The 21,428-nt window shown below is 40.8% G+C and overlaps 1 protein-coding gene across 3 annotated transcripts in view; it reads right to left on the bottom strand.

The window, feature by feature from the left end:
- The window catches only part of LOC309408800 (contactin-6-like), a gene marked incomplete at its 3' end in the record, with an annotated part of 84,475 nt that overhangs the window by 40,854 nt on the left and 22,193 nt on the right, over positions 1 to 21,428 (bottom strand). The window contains exons 3-7 of one of the 3 annotated variants that reach the window (XM_082004750.1): positions 17,281 to 17,484; positions 15,539 to 15,641; positions 7,479 to 7,663; positions 3,994 to 4,130; positions 490 to 619 (exon numbers count right to left, since the gene is read on the bottom strand). In XM_082004750.1, coding sequence (XP_081860876.1) covers positions 490 to 619; positions 3,994 to 4,130; positions 7,479 to 7,663; positions 15,539 to 15,641; positions 17,281 to 17,484 — 759 coding nt within the window. Of the gene's footprint in view, positions 1 to 489; positions 620 to 3,993; positions 4,131 to 7,478; positions 7,664 to 15,538; positions 15,642 to 17,276; positions 17,485 to 21,428 lie in introns of all 3 variants that reach the window. The other 2 variants (XM_082004751.1, XM_082004752.1) reach the window with 2 other exon arrangements.

Consider the following 21,428-nt stretch of genomic DNA (forward strand, 5'->3'; position numbering starts at 1 on the left):
ATCTTTATATTTGGATACCTATAACAGCATACTTTTTAGAATATATGAGCAAATTCCATTTTATGTGTATCTCTCATAATCATTAATGAGATTACTTGCTACATGTTATTTGTTTTGATATACATATTTGGCATATGGTCTTGTTTATAGTTAAAACTATTTTTCCCGCTTTCTGAAATAACTTTTAAAAACTTCAGAATAACTATTAATAACTCAAAATACTAAGTGAGAAACAGCGTTCATTAAACTTGTACGTATGTGATAAAAAAGACTACACATGGGATTAGATTCTTCCCCCAAACCAGTCATGAAATAAAATCTAAAAAGAAAAGAAACATTCGCATGTGGGTGAAGAAAGCAAGCAACAAAGGAATATCAACGGACTTGAACTGCCAGGTGGAATTTAATCTATGCATTTCTTAATTGCATTTTTTTCGGAGAGTGTCCTGTTACACTCAGTACCTGCTCACTTTAGTGACATTTACTCACCTATCACCCGCAACTCAGCATTGGCATAAATAGTATCATACTTGTTTTCTGCCACACACTGATAGAGGCCAGAGTCTGACATATTCAGCGTAGGTATGATAAGAGTTCCATTTGCTATTTGAATTCTTTCCTGATAAAAGAAAAACAAGCAAACAACACTGACAGAGCCAACAAGTGTACAACCCCCAAGTTTTTTGGTATCACACTGATGCACTCGATCGTAATTCAGAAGCAGACACGTTATTTTCTTGGGAGCAATGTGGATGAACGCATCAGAAACACGACCTATACCTTGGCTATATGATGGCGGTTATGTTTTCAGACCTCTTAGAGCTCTTCAAACTTTGCAAGAACGCCAGGCACAGGTTGCAGAGTCCTTGCCTCGGGCAGGTTTGCCGCAGCCGGAACATCTGGGCATGTGTTTCTCTGCATTGCCGAACCGTGACTCGGTGGGTGCGCTTCACCGCAGGGCAGGTACGGCGGCTGCGTGCTGGGAGCCTGGAGCATCTCCCGTACGGCTCCCGAGGAGCGGCACCTGCGCCCCGGCCGGGGGCACGGCGGAGCGTGGCTTGCCCCCCTCAGCCGGGCAGATGAACCTGATGGTGATACCTAAGAGCATCAGAACAGCTCCACAGGAGACAGAGGTGCTCAAATAATGGAAACGTTTCAAGTGTCACGAGATCACGAGTCACAGCAAAATGATCCGCTGCAGAAGCTCTACGGAAAGCCAATGCTTTTAAATTCCTGTTTGAAGCCCGCAGGCAGCTGTTCAGATCAGAGGGAGACCATGTACCTCATGGCTCGAATTGCTACACACACAAAGTTTCTTCGGTGCAATTCTGCTGAAATAGAGGAAACTACACAGTAGGTAAATTTGGACCAGAGCTTGGGCTTGGGTGTATTAAAAGGAGTTTTATTTGCTCTATTTTGGCAAAGAAAAAAAAAAAGCCTGTTTCGTGCTACAAACATAACTTAAAGCTAAATATTTCGTGATTTTACTATTACTAGCCTCTGGAGACAATAATAGCTCCACTGCAAAGTGTAACACTGAGGAGAAGAGAGTACGTTTCCCCAAAACAGATCCGTGTGGAAGAAGCCTACAACAGGGAATATAAATTCCATCACCAAATGTGAGTCTGAAACGATAGATACTGCTATTATTATTAAGCTGCTCCTTTAGTCTGACTCTGCTGCCCGTGGAGCAGTAACTGCACGTGCTGCCCGCGCGTAGAGCACAGTCCTCGCTGAACAGCTACCGGCACCTAAAACGTATTTGTGAACTGCTGAATGGCCGTGCCCCAACTCGCCGAGCAGCCGCGGACCAGCTGGTTGGGATCGCTCCGGCGGTGCTTGCAGAGGGGAGCGTGCCACCTCCGGAGCTCTATTTTCCAAGACTCTGGCTTTTCCTTGGAGGTCTCCCAACCAAGAACTGGCCCAGCCCAACCTTGTCTAGCTTGGAGATTTGATGAGAGAGCAGCCTGCGGTTGTATGGCTGGTGTATTACAAACTAATTAACACTATATTACATATGCACTGTTAATTTTTTTTGAGGCTTTCGCTACAAATATCTTTTTTGCATACTTAGTTTTACCTTCGGGCTGTTTGCTATCCTCTTGGTGCGTTCTATTTTTATAAATATCCTTTGACTATAAAAGCCCCTTCTGAAGCAACGCTCGCGTTTCATACGCATGCCGAATTCCCCACCATTCTCTGCCGGCTCTTTTGAGCTATGCAGACAAAGAGAAGAAAGCAGCACACCATGTACACAAACAGGAATAATGCAGGGGTGACCAGCTAGGTGGTCAGGGAGAAAGGTTTGACAAAGAGTAGACAATATCCTCAGAATCAGCCCCAAGGTAGAAAGCGCCTGGAAGGTATTCTTCCCGTGATTTTTCCAACAAGCAGGGTGCTGTGACAGACTGAATATTTTATTACATCTCCCTTGTACTTTCACCTCCAAACTATCCATTCTGTCCATTGAGCAATAACATTCAACATTTTGTTGCCTGAAGTATTCCATTTACAATACACTGTAAGTACTGTGAAAATGTTGGTCGAAAATCTGTCTGTAGAGTGTTTTATTCTTTTTTATTGAAACTATGCAATTGAAGAGTGACAGATTCTAAATATCGCTGCCTTCAAAGAGAGAGAAACTAGGTAATCTTGCTTAGGAAAAGGTGACAATGAGTAAGTAGAATGATCAGGTTCAGAAAAATTGCCATCCAAGTAAATTCTGGCTAGACTTCTCAGATGCTAGTTGGGCTCTGTTTTGGACTAATCCAGCAGAAAAATCATATGGAAGATCAGACCCCCCTCCAATTGCTTCAAATAAGTACCCTAAGTCAAACAAGTGCTGGTTCTGCAACCCAGCAGGTGCTAATTTGCCCCATATGTTTTGGAAATGATTCTGTATCTGTTCTTGCTAGACAGAAATTAATCACAGTATTAGGTTTTTTTCCAACCAAGTAAGAATGCATTACAGATGAGCCATGCCATTTCATGCCCAACAGATGCTGAATAAATGCTTAATAAAAAGGAAAACTTGGCCTCAGCAGAACGCAAATGAGGGAAAGAGTCTCTTGCCACAGAATTCATTCTCCATGAGGTCACCAACAACTGAAAATGGGAAGACAGACATACCAAAGTTTGGCCACCACAAAAGTGTAATTATACTGCCTGGAAAGAGACAAAGCTGGGTTCTCAAAGACCTGTCTACATAAGCATCTGATCAAGTTTAAGTGTTCGAGCTCCAGTTGACTTCCCCTCTTCTTCTGAACTTCTACCACTTCACTACTTCCCTTTCCGCTTGGTCCTTCTTTTTCATTTAAGTGAGATTTTTTACTTATTCACCTTTTCCTTATAACTCTATACGGTTTTCTTTAGTCTATCATTCCTCTACATAGACCCAGAAAAGTATTAACCTCAATATTAACTTGTTTTCATAGCTGACTAATTCGGTTAAAGCATTGACACAGCGTAAGAATGGCCATACTGCATGAGACCAAAGGTCCATCCAGCCTACAGTTTAGGAAGAACAGGAAAAAGTGCAAGTTAACAGGCTGATCAGTTTGCAATTCCAGTTCTGAAATGCTCTTCCACAGCCACTTGGCATCCTACCAGTTTCCCAAATTACAGATTAGGTCTGCAAATCTATCCAGTGTTTCTGGACAGACCCTTCTTTAACTAACTATAATGGTTATTTTTAAACCCATCCACACCTACTGCCATATCTTGTAGCAATTAGATGCTCTGTAAGATAAATCATATGAAGAAGTTGGTGAATCTCTCTCTAAACTGGCAATACCATACATTTTCAATAAAGATGAACTCCAAGAACCAAGGCTTTGTGTCGCAAAGTTTTTCTGCTATTATGTTTATTTTGATATATCAAACTTTAATTAAATTTCTGAAACAAGGTAAGGCACTGTAAAATGAATATCATGACTAAAACATGTAAAGACAAAAAGACAAGCAAGAAAACAAAGAAGGTAACAGGAATCTTACCTCTGATGTGAGTGGCTGGCCATTTTTTAACCAACTGTAGGAAGGATTTGGTTTTCCTTTTGCCTTACATTCCCAAACTAAACTGTCATAGAGAGACAGAAAGGCATTTTGGATTTTTTTATCCCATTCAGGGAGTGCTGAAAAAAATATGCAAACCATTTTAAGCAGGAGAAAAATGATTTTGCTGGAGGTATGCTGCCATTAATTAACTAACTGAGCAAGGCTAATTAGTATTTGTCCAACACATTCTTATTATATTGCAAGTGAATTCTGCACAACAATTCCCTGGCATTAAACTTCAGGACTAACATGGAAAAATGCTGGTTACCAAGTGGTTAGTGGGCAGGAAGTTCAGTTTAGATATTATTCATTTTTATGGCCAAAATTTGCAGCAGCAGTGATTTTACATGCCTGAAATTATGGACAGGCTCTCTGAAAGCACTGAGATCCCTACTTTATGAAAAACAATCCTCCTCAAGGTACTCGGGTGTGTGTACCAAAAACAGAAATATCAAAATCATTAGTTAGTACCTACTGAAGGAATCAGATCGTAAATACTATCCCTCTGTCTACTCACATCCCTGAGACCATGGATTCAGACCATGGGTTCTTTGGTTGTAATTTACAACACAAATACTACACAAAGGAATTAGGGATACTCAGGTTAGAATAAGACCTTCTGAATACTTGTGGCACATTTACGTAAGTTCATTGCTGTGTAAGAGCGGAATTTGCAGGAATCACATAAGAGCTCTGTAAACATCCAACTAAGTACTCAAGGACTGAGCTGAGCAGAAATTAGCTTGAGACAGGCTGACATTTAGAATAATAGTTAAGATACAGGTGAATGAGACCTAGGGAGAACGACTAACGCGCCTAACTTTGGGGTGGACCAAAGCCCCATGCAGGTGAGATACTAGGTTGCATCTCTCTGCCTCTAGCATAAGCGCCTGCTGTCTTAACATCCCATGAAAAATTTTCAATCATTTTAATAATTTTAAATCATAACACTGCAGTCTCCATATGTACATAAATATATATATAAACACTCTGCCATGGTTTAACCCCAGCCAGAAACTAAGCACCACAGAGTTGCTCACTCACTCCTCTCCCTGGTGGGGTGGAGAGAGAATCAAAAGAGTAGAAGTGAGAAAACTCATGGTTTGAGATATAAAACTGTCTTTAAGTAAAACAAAAGCCGCACACGCAAGCGAAGAAAAACACGGAATCCATTCACCCCTTCCCATCGCAGGCAGGAGTTCAGCCATCTCCAGGCCAGCCGGGCTCCATCACGCCTAACGGGGACTTGGGAAGACAGATGCCATAACCCAGAACATCCCGCCCTTCTCCCCCAGCTCTATACGCTGAGCGTGACCCCATATGGTCCAGGACACCCGTTTGGGCAGTGGGGGCAGCTGTCCCGGCCGTGTCCCCTCCCAACTGCTTGTGCCCCTGTCCTAGTTTCAGCCAGGATAGAGCTGGTTTTCTTCTTTCTCTCTTTCTGTCCTATTAAACTGTGTTACTCTCAACCCACGAGGTTTTTTTCTAATTCTCTCCCCTGTCCCACTGCGGGGGGGAGCGAGTGAGCGGCTGCGTGGGGCTTAGTCACCGGCTGGGGCTAAACCACGACAGCCCCCCCAGCCTCCTCACTGTTTGGCTGTGAGAAGCAGAAGTGTGAGAAGCAGAAAAAACCCACAACTCTGTGTCAGCCCTGCTCAGCAATAATGAAAACATCCCTGTGTTATCAACACTGTTTCCAGCACAAAGCCAAAACGCCGCCCGTACCAGCTGCTGCGTAGAAAATCAGCTCTGTCCCAGCCAAAACCAGCGCACACACATACGTGTAGTTATTACATCGGGCAATTTCATTTTAGAAAGAGAATCATTACCCTCTGAGACCAGCAGAACAAGCCACTAAAAAGCCTCCCTCTACAGCATGACCCTGGGGGTAGTGCATGACTCTGCCCCAGCAAAGTACCCTGAGATTGTCCCACACTAGATTAATACCGTGCCACCAGGCTGCTTCACAGAATGGGAAAGTACCTGGGATACAGCTCACCACGCCTAAAAGTGATTCTGATTACATGTCATTTTTATTGCTAAATATCCGACGGCGCGGCATCTCGGCATCATACACAAAGCAGCAGACAGCGTCCAGGAAAGAAACGTTATTTCCTAGAGACAAGCTGCCCACGGAGTAAAAACACAGCAGCACAAAAATTAAGCAGGAGGAAGTCAACTACATAGATAATGTACCAGCCCACTCCTAATATGATAAAAAAATCTCGTGCAACAGCTTCACCAGTGCTGTTTATATATTTCACTGTGAACAGCTATTAATTAATTTACAAAGCACATTTAATAAGCACGTTGTTTTAGATTGTATTAACTGATCATAATTTTGTAATTGCCTATGCTGTTATCAATCATGTCCAGGTAATCTACTGAACTTAATTTTAATAGAACTGTTTGATTGATGTTCTGCAAAAATTAGTGAGCGATGAGAATGAAAATAACCCCCTAAAAGCAAAGAAATATTTAAATATTCAAAACAGCAGCAGACTGCTCTATTCCTGGCATAGGTCTTAATATTAGCCATGGTTGCAGGAGACTGGTGGCTTATCAGCAAAGCCTGCATCTCTTCTAATGAAGAGATTTACTTTAACAAAAAACCTTGCCAAGGTCTTCTCAACAGATGTTAATTGTAGGCTCAGTCTACCTTTCTGTAATTTTTTTCTCATTGTTACATTTAATTTTGTTTCCTTTTCTTTTGACAGATTTGAGGCAAAGAAAAGATCTCGCCTCTTATGGGAAAATATGTTGCTTTTCCCTGGGTATTAACAATGAGACCAAAGAGCTTGTGGTTCACCGTGGCTGTGAGGGACCATCATATGTGACTTAGATGGCAGGAAATTAATGCGTGTGGGAAGGGAAGAGGAAAGTGAGAACATTTTCACAGAAATATTATTCCCTACTTTTAGACAAGGAAAAAGGAGAGGGAGGCAGTGCAATGAGTTTCTCTTGCTTTGCCCTCATCCGTTTATGGACCAATACAGTTCAGCGAGAATAGGAGGTGAAATAATCTTTTACTTGCATGAACCAAAACCTCATGAATCCTTCTCTGATCTGCATCGGGGGCAGCACAGCTTTATGCTGCTGTGAGCTATTGAGAGTAAATCTTTTCGCCTGCCCTTAATGTTTCATGTAAATGTACCAGGGATTTCTTTCTGCCTTGTATTAACCTTTACAACTTCATCATGGCACAGCCCACATTTTCAATCTGAGTTTTAATGCCAAATATCTTTATTTGCTGAGGATGTAATTCAGTGAAGGTCACTGCAGACCTCCAATTATTTTTTAATCAGCTTAACCTGAACTACATTTCCTATCTCCAGTAAAGGGCTAATAGACTTCATCTACAAAATACATCTGAATACCATCATGCTCTGCAAAAAAAAAAAAAAATAATTAATCAATCTGCTTACCATAGACAAATAATTGACCTCTTGCAACGTTTCTTCCTCGAACGTTTCCTGCAATGCACTCATAAGAGCCTTCATCTTCTTGCTGAACATCTGGGATTTCAAGAACTCCTTTGGTTTTGTTGTGTTTGATTTTCTTTGTCAATGAGTTTCCATCAGACCTCTTCCAGCTAATACTAGGGACAGGACTAAATAATTGTATTTCATTAGAGAAAAAGGGAGCATTTGTTATAGAGAGAGAAGATAATGTGAAAACCTTTCATAAAAGTAATAACATTTTAAAAAGAAATAATTTCTGTTTCTAAGCATGACATGCAGAGGTTCATAAGACTGAGATTTCATAACCCATCCAATTTATTTAGGGGCACAAGTCCAACACGGAGATGAAGTCCGCAGTCAATTCTATGACTGCTGCTTAGGCCAATTTGGATTTTCCCCACAGTAACTCTTACTGAGGGCTCAAACCTGCTTTTAAACACCGTGACACTGAAGGAATGACTTTGGAAGTCCAAACAAACACCATAGAAGCACTGAATTATTGACTGCCTTTCAGAGCAAACAAATTCCCTGTAGCACTAGGGTATTTTCACACCTCAAAATAGGAAATATTGGACAAGGATTCAACAGACCTAAAAATACCAATAAATCTAGGTATAAAAAATGGGAGCCAGGGTAGAGGAGGGCAGACAGTTGTGCGAGGAAGTGGAAAGCATGAGACGTTAAGGCTGAAAGGAGGTAGAGACAAAAAAAGAATGTTTCTTGTTTCATGTTTTTGTAGCTTTCTATCCTTTTCATTTATATATGCATCAATGTATTCTATACAATAAAAAAAAATAGTCAAGTGTGAAGGCAGCTATAAATACTTCTTGGATTTCTGGTAACATCACAAACCATACAAGCCTCACTTTTGCAATCTATTATGTCACCAAAACACTTTGAAATATTAATAGTCCTGGATTTCACAGTTGGTTTCTGTTTCTGCAAACTAAAGCAAGCTGCTTTTTCTAAGCAGACAAGCAGCTACATTTTGAACAGCTTTTTACAGAGGCTTTGGCTAAACCCTAACTTCTTTTCCATTGGAAGTAACATCAACAGCAAACACTTGGTACTGAACTTGAAAACCTAAATTTCATGGAAATTAGAAGTGCTCATTGCCCTTGCCTGCCAGTCCCCAAGATCTCTGGCCTGTAGTGCTGACGTACAAAGTATTTAGTCCTTTTTAGCAGAGGCTATAACTGCTCACACCTTAAATTATTTAGGTGTCTGGTTCAAATCTTTGTTTACTGGCTAAAGAAATTAAGTCGCAAATACAGAATGGACCAGCTACTTAACACAGGTAAGTTTAGGCTTAATTTCTGCCTTTTGAGTCTGTGGCTCTGATGTTCTCAAGCTCACCCAAAGCCAAAAGAACCAGGACCCAGGAGAAGCGCGAGTAGTCAGCAAGTTGCACAGTTTGAGCAGCTGGGCAGGTGTTAACAGGGTAACTGCAAATGTAAAATCAATAGAAATGTACTACGTACAGGAGGACTATTAGCAGCTAGACCACTCTAACATGCAATGCATAATAATCCCATAAATCCGCTTCGTTCTCCATTTAAGCTTGAGAGATAGGATGGGTGCACTGGAAGTCTGTAAATGTTTTCCTCATGCTGGTGGGACTTCAGCTGGGCAAGAGAGCTCCGTGCTGCCTTCCCCCCGTGGCGCATCACAGAACATCATAGTTCTGAGAGCACAGGTTTAAGAGAGAGGTATGCAAGAGCTATTTAAGCAGCGTAATAATTTCTCTAGCTGCCTTACATTTTCCACCATAACCGACCTCCCTGTGAAAATAGTTTGGAACTACAAGCTCCAGATTTTGGTGTTAGGTCTGGATATATGGGCAACTCGTGTATACATATATCTGCACACAAGTTCTGACTCTTACATGACCCCTCCAGTGTGGCGGAACAATTTACTATGAATGAGGGAGACTGGGTCATGCCAGACGTCGTTAAGCAGTGAAAGAGCTGGAAAGAACAATTGGGATTTTTATTCTTCTATTTCCCATTTTCATTCAAGACCTATATAGTCGTTTAAATTCCAAATATTTTTGGACAACGGTAGTCATCATCACCACCTTTATTAATCGCCCTTCACTGCGAGACCAAAACCCACTTCAGATACAAACTTGTTTAATGTTATTCCTTACTAGGAACTTTAAAAGGGCTTGTCTCTTTCTTAAATGCACCAGTTGTTCTCTTGAAAGGTGCCATCTCGTCCACAAATCTTACATGACATTATTCATGCAGAATTTCCATGAAACGAGTTACTTTTAGTTATTTAAAAGAAACGCGGCTCTAGTGCAGAACAGGTCTGTCCCACAACTGCTGTGCTCTGGTCGGGGAAACAGCCGGAGGTATTTTGCAGCCTTGCGGTACGTTGATACAGACTGTTGATGACACGAAGGAGAGCAGGGCTGGCTTTTAAAACGCTGTTGCATATTAAACAGCAGGCGAATAGCTACTGTAGAACAGTGCACTGAATGCCAGAAGCATTTAACTACTTACTTTAAAGGCATCTCTTCTGGAATACTTTTTTTTTTTTGGAACAAGGAGACTAAAGGGAACTAACAGCCATATGGGAGAAGAAAAACAACAGTTAGGCGCGTTCATTCATGCTTTGCTACCTGAAAGTGCTTCACCTAAATATTTCCTGTTCTGTTGGCCATTTGTTTTCCCTTAGCAGTGACTGCTCAGGGACGAGGAGGAAGCCTGCGCTGACACAGGGCCAGAGGCAGGGCTGGGAAAAGGGCCCTTCTGTCAACTTGCCAAGCCAAGTTTACCGAGGTTGGAGCCGTCCTGTTCCCCTTAGCCACGCCACGTACTTATGACAGCCTTGGGCATGGTTCAGGGCAAACTCGCCTCATTTTTGGCCAAACACAAGGGCATTTGAAATGCGCTCCCCTCTGCTGTTATCCTGGCGGGACGACATCAAAACCTCAGAGTTTGGTTCATCAACTGTGCTGTGTTTAAATGCATAATTGCAATAAACACTTAACAGCGCTTTGCTCTCCTGGCAGGGAGCCTTGTGCCCGGTGGCCTGGCCTTGCTGGCAGCGGGAAGTCCCTTGGCAGGACGGCAGCTCCTCACCGGAGCCATAGGTTAAGGAGCAGGCTGCAGCGGATCCATGGCTCAGCTGTGTGCCATGGTCCATAGGAAGGACTTTTATTATCACAGCAGCTTGAGAAAATGTGCATTTCTTCATTGCCTTTGCTGACACCTCATCGTCACAGGCTTTCCAGCACCTTCAGTCACTGCATTTTGCAGAAGGTGTTGGTTTTTTTTTTTTCCTGGTTTCACCTTCTGCTGTTAGTTTATATTCTTATAACCGTATCTCTTAACAGCAACCATTACTACAGGCCATAGCATCTTTCAAGGTAAAAAAGACCCTGAACTTAAATTTAAAATTTAATTAAATTCTTTTTGTAACAAATTATCCATTTTATAAGTTGATGCTTTAAGAAGTGAAATTGTCCTTTAGGTATAAGTAAGTGTATACAAAACCTAGTTTAACAATACAGCCTTGTGAATTTTTGTAGGATTATGTTACAAAATCATATTCTCTTGAAGGCCAGTGTCTGACATTGCTACACAAACTAGTACTTTCCCATGCAGATTTGAGGGAGTTCTGCAACTGGTGGATCTTCTTTTTCATTTAGTCACTACCAATAAGCAGATTAAAATAGATACTGCTTGGGGCTAAAAACTTTTGGAATATATGAAGAAACAATGACTACACTTATCAAATTTATTACACTTCATAACCAAAATCTTGCTTTCACCTGAGTAAATAAGAAAACAGTGCATAAATATGAGAGTACCTTTGTACATAAATCTGTAGTTTATTTGAAACCTTCAGAGCCTCTAGGAGTAATTTAATTTATATTCTACCATACAGGCAACAGAATCACAAAACCATAAGTTACTAACTCAGAAAGAAAAGGCGATGGAAAATATTTTTTGGCTGGTGACAAGTCTTGTCACACTAAACATGAAATTAATGTCTGCAGCATTACAGCCCACACCAAGATGAAGTTTCCACCTTTTTTTGCAACAAAGAGTCAGCAGCCGGATGATGCATTGCATCTGTGCCTCATCTTTCGTCCTATGCTTCTGAGGACACTTCACAATAAAATTAAGTCTACAGCTTTGATAATGAAGACCGTGACTATTTAAACAAATGAGACAAAGCTGAGGTTTGAAAGCTGCTATCTTGTCTGCATCAACTGCTGACACAAGGAAGAATCAGGATCCAAGGGGCGTAATAATTAAAGCACTCAGGCTTCTAATCATCCTGATGTATTACTTGGGAAACAGCAAAGCAGCAAAAAGTTTTCTGAAACCTGATATTGTGTCTCATTCTCCTGTAGTCACAAGCCACTCACCTTAACTATGTTAGAGAGGATCTTCCAGAGCTGCTTGCTCATCCCTTAAATCTTAAGGTATTAGCTCTATCAGGAATGCGAGCCAAAAATAGCAAACTTCACTTGGTGGCAAAAGTCATTCATATATATGATTTTACAATTCCATAACTGATCTTTTTATAGCCTCCTACATGAACTCCTTGAGAATATACTAGAATAACCACCTAATGAAGAAGTGAAGCCTGGTATTTTTATGTAAGTTCAGTAAAGATGGTTATTTGGAACCCCCTTGTAGCTGTGTGGTTATCTACTTACACTAACAGCCTCTAGAAAAACCCTTCCCTATGTACATTTACAGGAATATGTGGGCTCTTCCCATGAAAAATGAATATTCTGAGTTGAAAGAAATCCTGGTTTATATTATTCACATAAACTCTTTACAACCTCAGCTGGCAAGGGCCCATCTGCAGGGATTCTGAACAGATTATTTCCCTATCTTTGAGATGAGAATGGAGAAAAATGTAAAACACAGACACAGCTTAATAAATGTGTGCACGAGACATGGAAACTACTTTGCTTATTTTCTTTCCAGAAAGCATTCTTATTTGTGTAACAGAAAAAAGATATTTTGGAAGAAATCTAGAGAAAGAAGCACAGTAACTCAACTGAACACAACTCTTTCCATGGTACTCAATCCCCTCAAAGATATAGCGAACAATAATTTAGATGTATGGCATGATTAATATAGCTTGATCCAAAACATGACTTTTAATACTGGCATAGTATTAAACACTGTCAACATAATGAATATTAGTGCAGAACACAAAGCCTCACCTCTTCTATCAAATTGCCACAGGCTGCAGTATTTGAAACAGTCAAGATACTATTTCATATTTCAGTTTTCCCTCTTTTAACAAATTAAATGTAAGGTGCTGGCCCAAGCACTTACGTTCAGTCGGGATCCATCCCTCCAAACCCTTTCCCCAGAAATCCATACTGTTCGCCCCCCTATATTTATTTTCCTCAAAACAAGCAAGGTTTTATGACTGGGTTAGAAGACCATTTGTGAGAGTGAGTCATGATATTTTCATATAAAATGCAAAAAGAAAGCTTTGCAACAGAGACGTGGAACATACCTACCGCTGGGTATCCCACAGCCTGGCTGAAGGAGTACTTAAGTTAGGTGGCTTTGCGTTTCCCCAGGTAAAAAGGCATCTTAAACTCAGCTATAAGTCTGGCCTCTGGTACTTGCATTTTAAACGTGGAAGTGTTTTTTGAGCCAGATCCAATAGATATGATTTGCTGTTCCACATAGAAGAGAGATGCTATTTCTCTAAATACCATAAAAGTACTTTCATTTAAGACTTTTGGAGACCAAAGCCACAGCAGGGCGCCTATAATCTGCCTTAGATACGAAAGATTTCTGTTATTCATAGTGCACAGGTAGTAGCAGCTGACAGCATTGTCTGAACCAGCGGACTAACAGTATGAATATAGAAAATTATGGATAATGGGAAAGTATTTCTGAAATCCAAGAGAGATAATAACCGTTAGTGCTTGTGGCAGATCAGAGGTATAACTCAATAAATGTTGAGCTGAATTGATTTTAACATAAACAGACAATAACGGGGGCTAGTGTTTTAGTGGAATTTAGGCATCTAAAGGTGCAGATGGCCACACTGCTGCATTTATATGTGCCTAACTACAATTGCAAACAGCTGGGGGTAGGAAACTTCGAGCTTCTGACAATACCACTAATCACCTTCATACCTTTAGAAATCTGCTCTTATCTAATAGGTTACGAGTATTTCACCTGCAATCTGTTTCTCCTGCTTTATTCGCATATAAATGCCAGCTCTGAAATAAAGCTTTTTCACAGATTGACACGTTAGTGAAAATGTGGTTCAAGGCTCTGTTCAGAAAGGCAAAAAACAGACTGAAAACAGTACAGTTCTGTATGAAACATCTAATCTATAAAAAAAAACCTAGAGAGGAGAATTTCTCCATCAACACCGCTAAAGAGCCTTTACTCTCAAACACGTGCACTGGACTAGATACACATAAGCACTACAAAATAAAAGAATTTGTGAAGAATGGATTTCTGCCCATGGATCACTGGTATTTACACAGTATAACTTCAGGAATGTACGGCAGCACTGCTTTCAGCTGCAGCCTTATAGATGAAGAAAAAATATATATATTAAAGCTGCATTAACACTCTCAGCCATTCCATTTTCTAAGCACAGCATAGAAGGTACTGTGCTCACTGAGGGATTTCATTATCTATATGTCCTTTCAGTCCACCTTTTTATTTCCCTCCTTAAGATGTTCTTAAAATGGCAAAGCCTGTGTGCCACATTGACATGACCCACCTTTACCCCTTCAGTAAGAAGGCACTGTTTTGTACATATAATTTACTCTGTTTTTGAAATGCTTTTCTGCAGTCAATGTATCATTGTTAAATGCTTTCCATGCAACAGATGGAAATATGAAATGACAACTTGAAATGTAAAGCCTGCACTGACTCACACACAATTAAGGAGGTATTTAAAGAGAAGTAGCTTGACAGCGTTTGGAAAGGAAAATCAGCTTTAGCAGGAGTCTTCCAGTCTGGTACTTGTTTTGGGCCAAAAAAATGCATATGCCTTTGAATGTGGCTCTGTAGAAATATTCTTCATCCTTAAATAAAAATTAGCGCTAAGATTAGTTTATACAAAAATCTCATCTGAAAGGGAAGGCCATTTCCTGTCTTATTAACTTTTTATTTGCTTTATTTTTCTACTTCCCAGCACAGGCTCCAGAGGAACATTTGATTAATTTCTGCTGTCTGCAAGTCAGGCTTTTAACCTCTGGGAAAGCTCTAAACACTTTAAGAGCTTACAAACTTAGAATGGATTGCCAAAGTGAACTTAAACTAAATAGAGGTCAACAATCTAAGATTATTTTAGCTTTTCCAGGGAAAACAGATGCTCACTGGAAAGACTAGTTTTCATAGACTGGTTACACTTATGCCGTTAACCATCTGCTCTTTGAATACAGAGCCCCCCTTGCAGTTTGAACGCACTACTAGTTCTGTAAATGAATACAACAGTGCCAGCAACCTAGGAAAAATATAGGCTACCACAAGCTTAACAAACTTGGAGATTTTTAGCAGGAAGGGCTACTGCTAGGGCTTCCCAAGGCTCCTCAGCATGACTCTGGAGAAGAGGGTGCAGAGAGCCATGGGAATCTGCTAGATTCATTCTAGACAGCCTACGTGCTCTTGAAACACAGCCCGTTTCCCCAGGTTTCATTCTTAACAACGATGCCACACAGGAAAACATTCCTGTTTTGATGCATATCGGATGTGAATATACAGTTACACCAAATGCTGTAACCTGAAGTCAGGTCGTATCCTGGAGTTGAAACTACTCTCAAGGAATATAATCTTTGTTCCCCACCATCCTCTTAAAGCTGCAGCCAAGTGAGCTTCAGTTACAATTTTTTCTCATTTCCTTGGGAACACATTGCACAGAAACAATCAAACCAAGATAAGGTTAAAAACAGCTTTACAAATTCACGTTCTGATCAAAAAATCTACTGTGCAAATTAGAACGAACCATTGTTCCTCACGGTAGAACAGTGTTAGATCCCACATTTTAATAAAAGACAAAAATCTTACTTTCCAAGGGCAAAGCATTCCAGTTTAACAGACGAGCCCTCCGCTGCATATGTTGTTTCTGGAAAACGTACTTCAATCTTTGGTTCATACTCCCCCATCACACCTGTTGAACATCAAAACAGCTAGCACCCCAGTTGAGCCTCAGACCTGTCTAGTACAACAGAATTGCAGTGTAAAAGGGAGGATGGCATTAATAACGTCAGAGCCCTATGTTCCACCCGTGGCAATCAACACACAATGTCTATGGAGCAGACTGAGCCTGCTGGGTGAAACTCAACCCCATGCTGAAAGTTTATGTGAAATCTGTAAGTTCTACGCATTTGAGAGTTGAAGAGCATGAGTACATATACGTTCTACATGTGCAAATATGTTATGCGTTAAAGTTTTAGAGGTAACTTAGGGTTCACGTCTCCTGTTAAAAGGTGTTAACAAGCAATGCATTTAACATTGGTCACTTCTCAGAACACTGCATCGATTTCACATGCTAGAGAATTACGGAATTCTGTGTCCAAAATACTTGTAAAACTCTTAAAACTTCTTCAAAACATCCAAATGTGAGCTCCAGACTTGAGAAAGGCTGATGTAATTAGATGTAATTATCACATTTGAAAATCTGGCTGAACATCTGATAAACCACAGATAATCCATTATCAGGTTAGGGCATTTAATTTTGCAGCAGGTTTGGGATCACTTTAGCAAACTAAACTTTTAGCTGCACTTCTGAAGTGTGCATGCATCGTTCAATGTAACTCACTGCAATAGTAATGACGAATAGGACATAGTGTCTTTGCCCAGATCCCACACTGAAATTGAACCAATTCATATTTTATGTTTCACAGCGATCTGGCTAATATTACACATACAATTTTCATCACAGCCTGTTTAGGACCCAGCCCAGAGACCACCAACGTGAATGGGAGAAGGTAAAAAGACACTGATGGAATGAGTCTTAGAAAAGGAATAAAGTAGAGCGATGAAAAGGAAGAAAATAGTCAGAAAAGATCTTAAGCACTTACAATCACAGTTTGTACCAAATTATCAACTTCTGAACTGTGGAACTATAATTTTGTTTTGGGTGATCTGATTATGTTAAAGCAGCACGGTCTCATAGTGGAAGTATTACTCTATAATGCAAAGCTGAGTTTTATTTATCCTAGAATCCTAAGTCTGTGCAGACTTTTGTTACTGATTGCCACCGCTGCTTTGCAAGCAGTAAAAGTATATTGAAATTTAGGAGAGCAAACCTACAAAACAAACTTTGCGTAAAGATTTCCCAGGTATATATTTCTCACTGTGAACATTTAATTAGAAGGGATGCCAGAAAGGTGTTTGTATATGTGCAGGTGAGTTTCTCACCTCTGACTCATTTTGAAACAGCTTTCTAGATTTGGTATTTGAGCTATACCTGGATTATAAATTTAGAAAGCTTTGCCAGATTTAAACCTCAATACAGGCATCCATAAAATGAAAAATATTAACATACCATTTGACAGTCTCTTGCTATTTTTCAGTGCTACTGAGCACTGCGTTCTTTGCATGTGTTTATTTTATCACCCGTCCTGACAGTTCAAATCTCATTTCAGTCCAGCAGAAACTGTGGGATCGCGTCCCACTGCACAACTTTTTACCGGGAGTCGTTTACCTCCATGAGGACGTGTAGCGGTATCGGCTTCCGACGGCTGGAGACGGACCGGTTAGCATCGTGCCGCGTGTTTTTAGCCGAGCGTGCCCAGATAACTTACCATCGCCGCGGAGAGTGAGGGGAGTGGGTGGCCCCTGCGCGCTTTGCTCTGCTTTCGAGTTAGTTACAACACAGGTGTAGCTGCCCACGTCCGATGGCTCTACTTTGGCAATGTAGAGATTTCCCGTTTCTTGTGAAACAAAGCGGCGACTATCTTCCTGCACGTATAAGGTATTATTGTTGAAGATCCACGTGTAGGACAAGCCTAGAAAACATCAGATATGTATCATGCATCCTTTCCAGTATAATCTGCTTCCTGTTAGTGCTTAAGTGCAATATTACCAGTTGGAAGAGCGAGTCGGTTACAGGGCAAACCACTGGGGATGCACAAATTAGCAAAGGCAAGGTAAGCATTTCTTTCATTTTAAACTCATTGCAAGCCACTTCAGAAGGTCACAAAAGTTTTTGTCCCCTGCTACTTTTCATTTTCCTGCTTAGCCTATTTTTAAGTAGGAATGGCAATGCTGCAATGCCATGAGAAGGCTGGGTCAGAAAATAATTTCTATTTATCACACTTTCCCTCTGAACATCCGCAGAGGAAATTGCTGGTCGGCGTTACAGCTCCTTTCTTCACCCTGAATATGGAAAAATGAAACTGGTAACATGGAGCTTTATCATGAGATTCTCATGAAGGCGGGAGCTCAGCTGCACACAAATATTTTGGAAATTATTTAGTATTTGATCCTATTGCACATTTGACCCTTCTCCTTATTTTCCATACTTACATCTGCTCCATGCTTCTTGTCCTATTCTGACTTCCCAACCCTTTTCTGCCACCTTTTTCCATACAGTGTATGACAATGAGTACCTTAACATATGGCTATAGCCTAGGCACCTTAAAGTTGATTTGACTAGTCCACCCTGGAAGGGCAGATCTCCATGTGAGCTTACCACCCAAGGACCCTGCTTTTCAGAAGGGCTTTTTGGCCAAGCCTTGTTGCAACCACCACGGGTACGGCAGCGAGCGGGTCAGCGCTTACATCATGCTGCAGCGCACCGACACCCGGGGTGCTGCGGCCGCTCCGCATCACTGCCGGCACCCAACAGCAGGACTGAAATTCCGTCTTTAATAAGACACAGTAAATCTGAAGTTTCAAAATCTGCCAGTTTAGCTTCCCTTAATTAAATGTATAATTCATAAGCTAACACTGTTCTGCCAACAGCTTCATTTTTACACAGTTCCCCCATCAACAATCCCATTTGAAAAAGATTATTTACGTTTCTCCCCCCTCAGTTACAACATAGGTACAGTATGGTAATAAGTCTGCAAACTCCAGTAGTTTTGTGGAGTTTTATGTTATCTTCTAACACTTTAGGACTCTCATTAGAAACGATGCATCTCCGGGGAGCAATCAATGACACTTCCTATACTTGCCTACATCCTGCAATAGGCTCTGTTTCACTACAGCTTAATGCTAAACTTTTTTCTCATGCATAGCAAACCTAGAAGATGAAACAATTCCTAAAATAGTGTAATACAACATTTTATACAACAGTGTATGTACATTTGTGTACATATACACATGCTTACACACACGATAAAAGCACCATGTTTTCACATTTGCATGCCCGTGTACTTTTAGGTATCTGGTTAAAGCATCTATTTACAGAAGAAAATATGGAGATGGGCAGGTTTTTCCACAAGGAAGATCAGCCTGTAGCTAAATATAAATGACATAGCCATGACCTGATATGTCTTCCAGAGACATACCATATACAGACTGTGTTCCTCCAGGCACAAGGTTTGATGACTATAGTCTGGCTGGACAGAGAGACTGAAGTGCCTGCTGTGCACAAAACTCTAGTTTCAGTTAATTTTTGTGAAGTTCTCTAATCTGCAAGTTGGGGACTGCAAAGAAAATTATAAAGATTTGCAGGATAAGCACTTTAATCTATGTTCAGTTAAACTATGTTGTAAACTTGGGGTTTCTGTGGAAGAAATACCTTGGATCTGCAATCTCCTCAGATTTCACAAGAACACCTGAGGGCTGGTGCCCTGATGTCCCTTTTGTGACAGCTGGAACCCTTTCTTTCCTCCTCACACATACCCGTGCAAAGGCACATACGGGTTCACGCACAATAAAACTGCCCTGAGAGGCTGAACCACTGATAACTGGACACAGACTTTCATGAAAGGTTAGTGTATCTAATGATAAACTGGAGGTAGTTTAAAAAGAAAGATAAATAGGAAAAATGAGTTTGGAAGTTCCCTTCCCAAAGTCCAGTTCCGGTGCTGGCAGTCACAGGGCTGAAGAAAGCACTGACCCACTCTAACAGGGCACCACCGCACCTGCTGAGAGACCAAATGGATGCTCTTGAAGGACCTTCGAACCATCTTATGGCATGCAATCAAAACACAGATTTCCGCTGTCGGACCTGGTGATGCAACTAAATATTCTGTGTAGAGTATACAAATACTAGTAAAACCTTATTAAAACCAACTTCATGCTACACAGACATTCTTTATGAGGTCAATCTGTGAATTTATCAGTAAAAGAGAACCAGTCCTTGTCTGTCCTGATTTCAGTTCTCAGGGGTTTCCAACTGATTTTGTATTCCAAAGTTTCTGTTACTCTCTCCCTGTCTGTACTCCACAAATGCCTTAGGGCCTCTTGATGAATTTTCCCATTAACTGGGAACAAGTGCAAGCCCCTCCTTTTCATATTTAAATCCTTTTTCCCTCCAGTATGAGGAATATAAATGCTACCTCTCTTCTAACTGTGGGTTCATCACCACCCATCTGCAGGCCATACTTGCCTAGAGCCTAATTCAGCTCCACTAAACTCTGTAGAAGCTCTAATTTTAATTGACTTCAATGGGAGTTGGACAAAATCTCAAGAGAAAGGAACCAAATTTTGGCAACGAAACTTTTTTCTCTTCTAAGACGTAATACTGGCAGTGTACTTCCTCACACAATATCTTTTCTTAGAAAGTTAAGTGACAACATCAACCGATGTAACAGGCTAGAAAAATCTAACGTTACATTATAAAAGAAGCTACTATTACTTAAACATTTCCATTTTGGGTCCCTTTCAATAAATCAGATGTGGAGCAGACCCAATGAATGAGCAAAAGCAAGCAGTAAAAGGCCCATGCCATCACTCTTAGGGTTACGCTCATTTGCATGACTAAATCAGTAGCTGGGAAGAGTCTGGTGAAAATGATGCTGAACAGAAGGTTGTAGAGGCGTAGAAAGGATATTATAAAGAGATAGTAACCTGCTAATGAACTCTCGCTAAAATGGACTTGCAAATTGCTGCTGCTAGCTGCTTATGAAAGAACAAATAAAGTGACAATTATTTTTCACTTTACTTTTCTGTTTTCCTTTTAACCACAGGATTTCTGAAACCGATAGCAGATGGGGTCACACAATTCAACATACCCATGGCAGTCTCAGAGTTACTGAATTTCAGAGACTGCTATGAAAGGGCTTCAGCACAAAAAGTCTTACACAAGTCTTAGCTATTAGCAGCACCAAAGATTTTTGTGGGCTTTGTTTTTCTCCAATATTTCATTTTTTTCCCTTGTGCATAGACCTGTTTGGCTGTAACTTTCCCTCTGGAGTAACGATTTTTCACAATGATGTTGAAGATGAACCAACATATCTCAAATAAAGGAATAGAGGATTTTCTATACCGGACGAACTAGTCCAATTTTACTATTGCTCTTTTCATTATGGTTAATGTGTGAAGTTTCATAAAAATAAACATGTGAGGTAAAACTGTGTAGTGAGGCAGAAGGGAGAGAAGTTGGGGAAGGGAGGCCTTCCAGCTGAAATATTCACAGGGTGCTGCTGTGTTTGGTGAGAAGCTTGGAGCAATTTCAGGCGAGTCCTCAGTTAGTTAGTTACCAGGCAATACTCAGTGTTGCTTTAGATATGGGCCAACAAGCAGAATTTGGTCCCAGATTGTTGTAGGGTTCCCCCTTCCCAGAAACATTTGAAGGAAATGGCTTACAGTCAAAGCTGATCTTGTTCCAAAGACAGATAGAGAGAAACTATGATTTACCCCTAGGTTACAAAAAATTCTGCTAACTTGTGGAGTTTTAAACCCAGAGGAGTCCCTCCAATATCTGGCCCTACAAATAATGACAATATAAAATTCGGGGCACTGTGAATGTTTCAGTGTTTACTTCACAAAAACTAATAAA

This window comes from Phaethon aethereus (assembly GCF_964289735.1).
Source record: "Phaethon aethereus genome assembly, chromosome: 11".
Lineage (NCBI taxonomy): Eukaryota > Metazoa > Chordata > Aves > Phaethontiformes > Phaethontidae > Phaethon > Phaethon aethereus.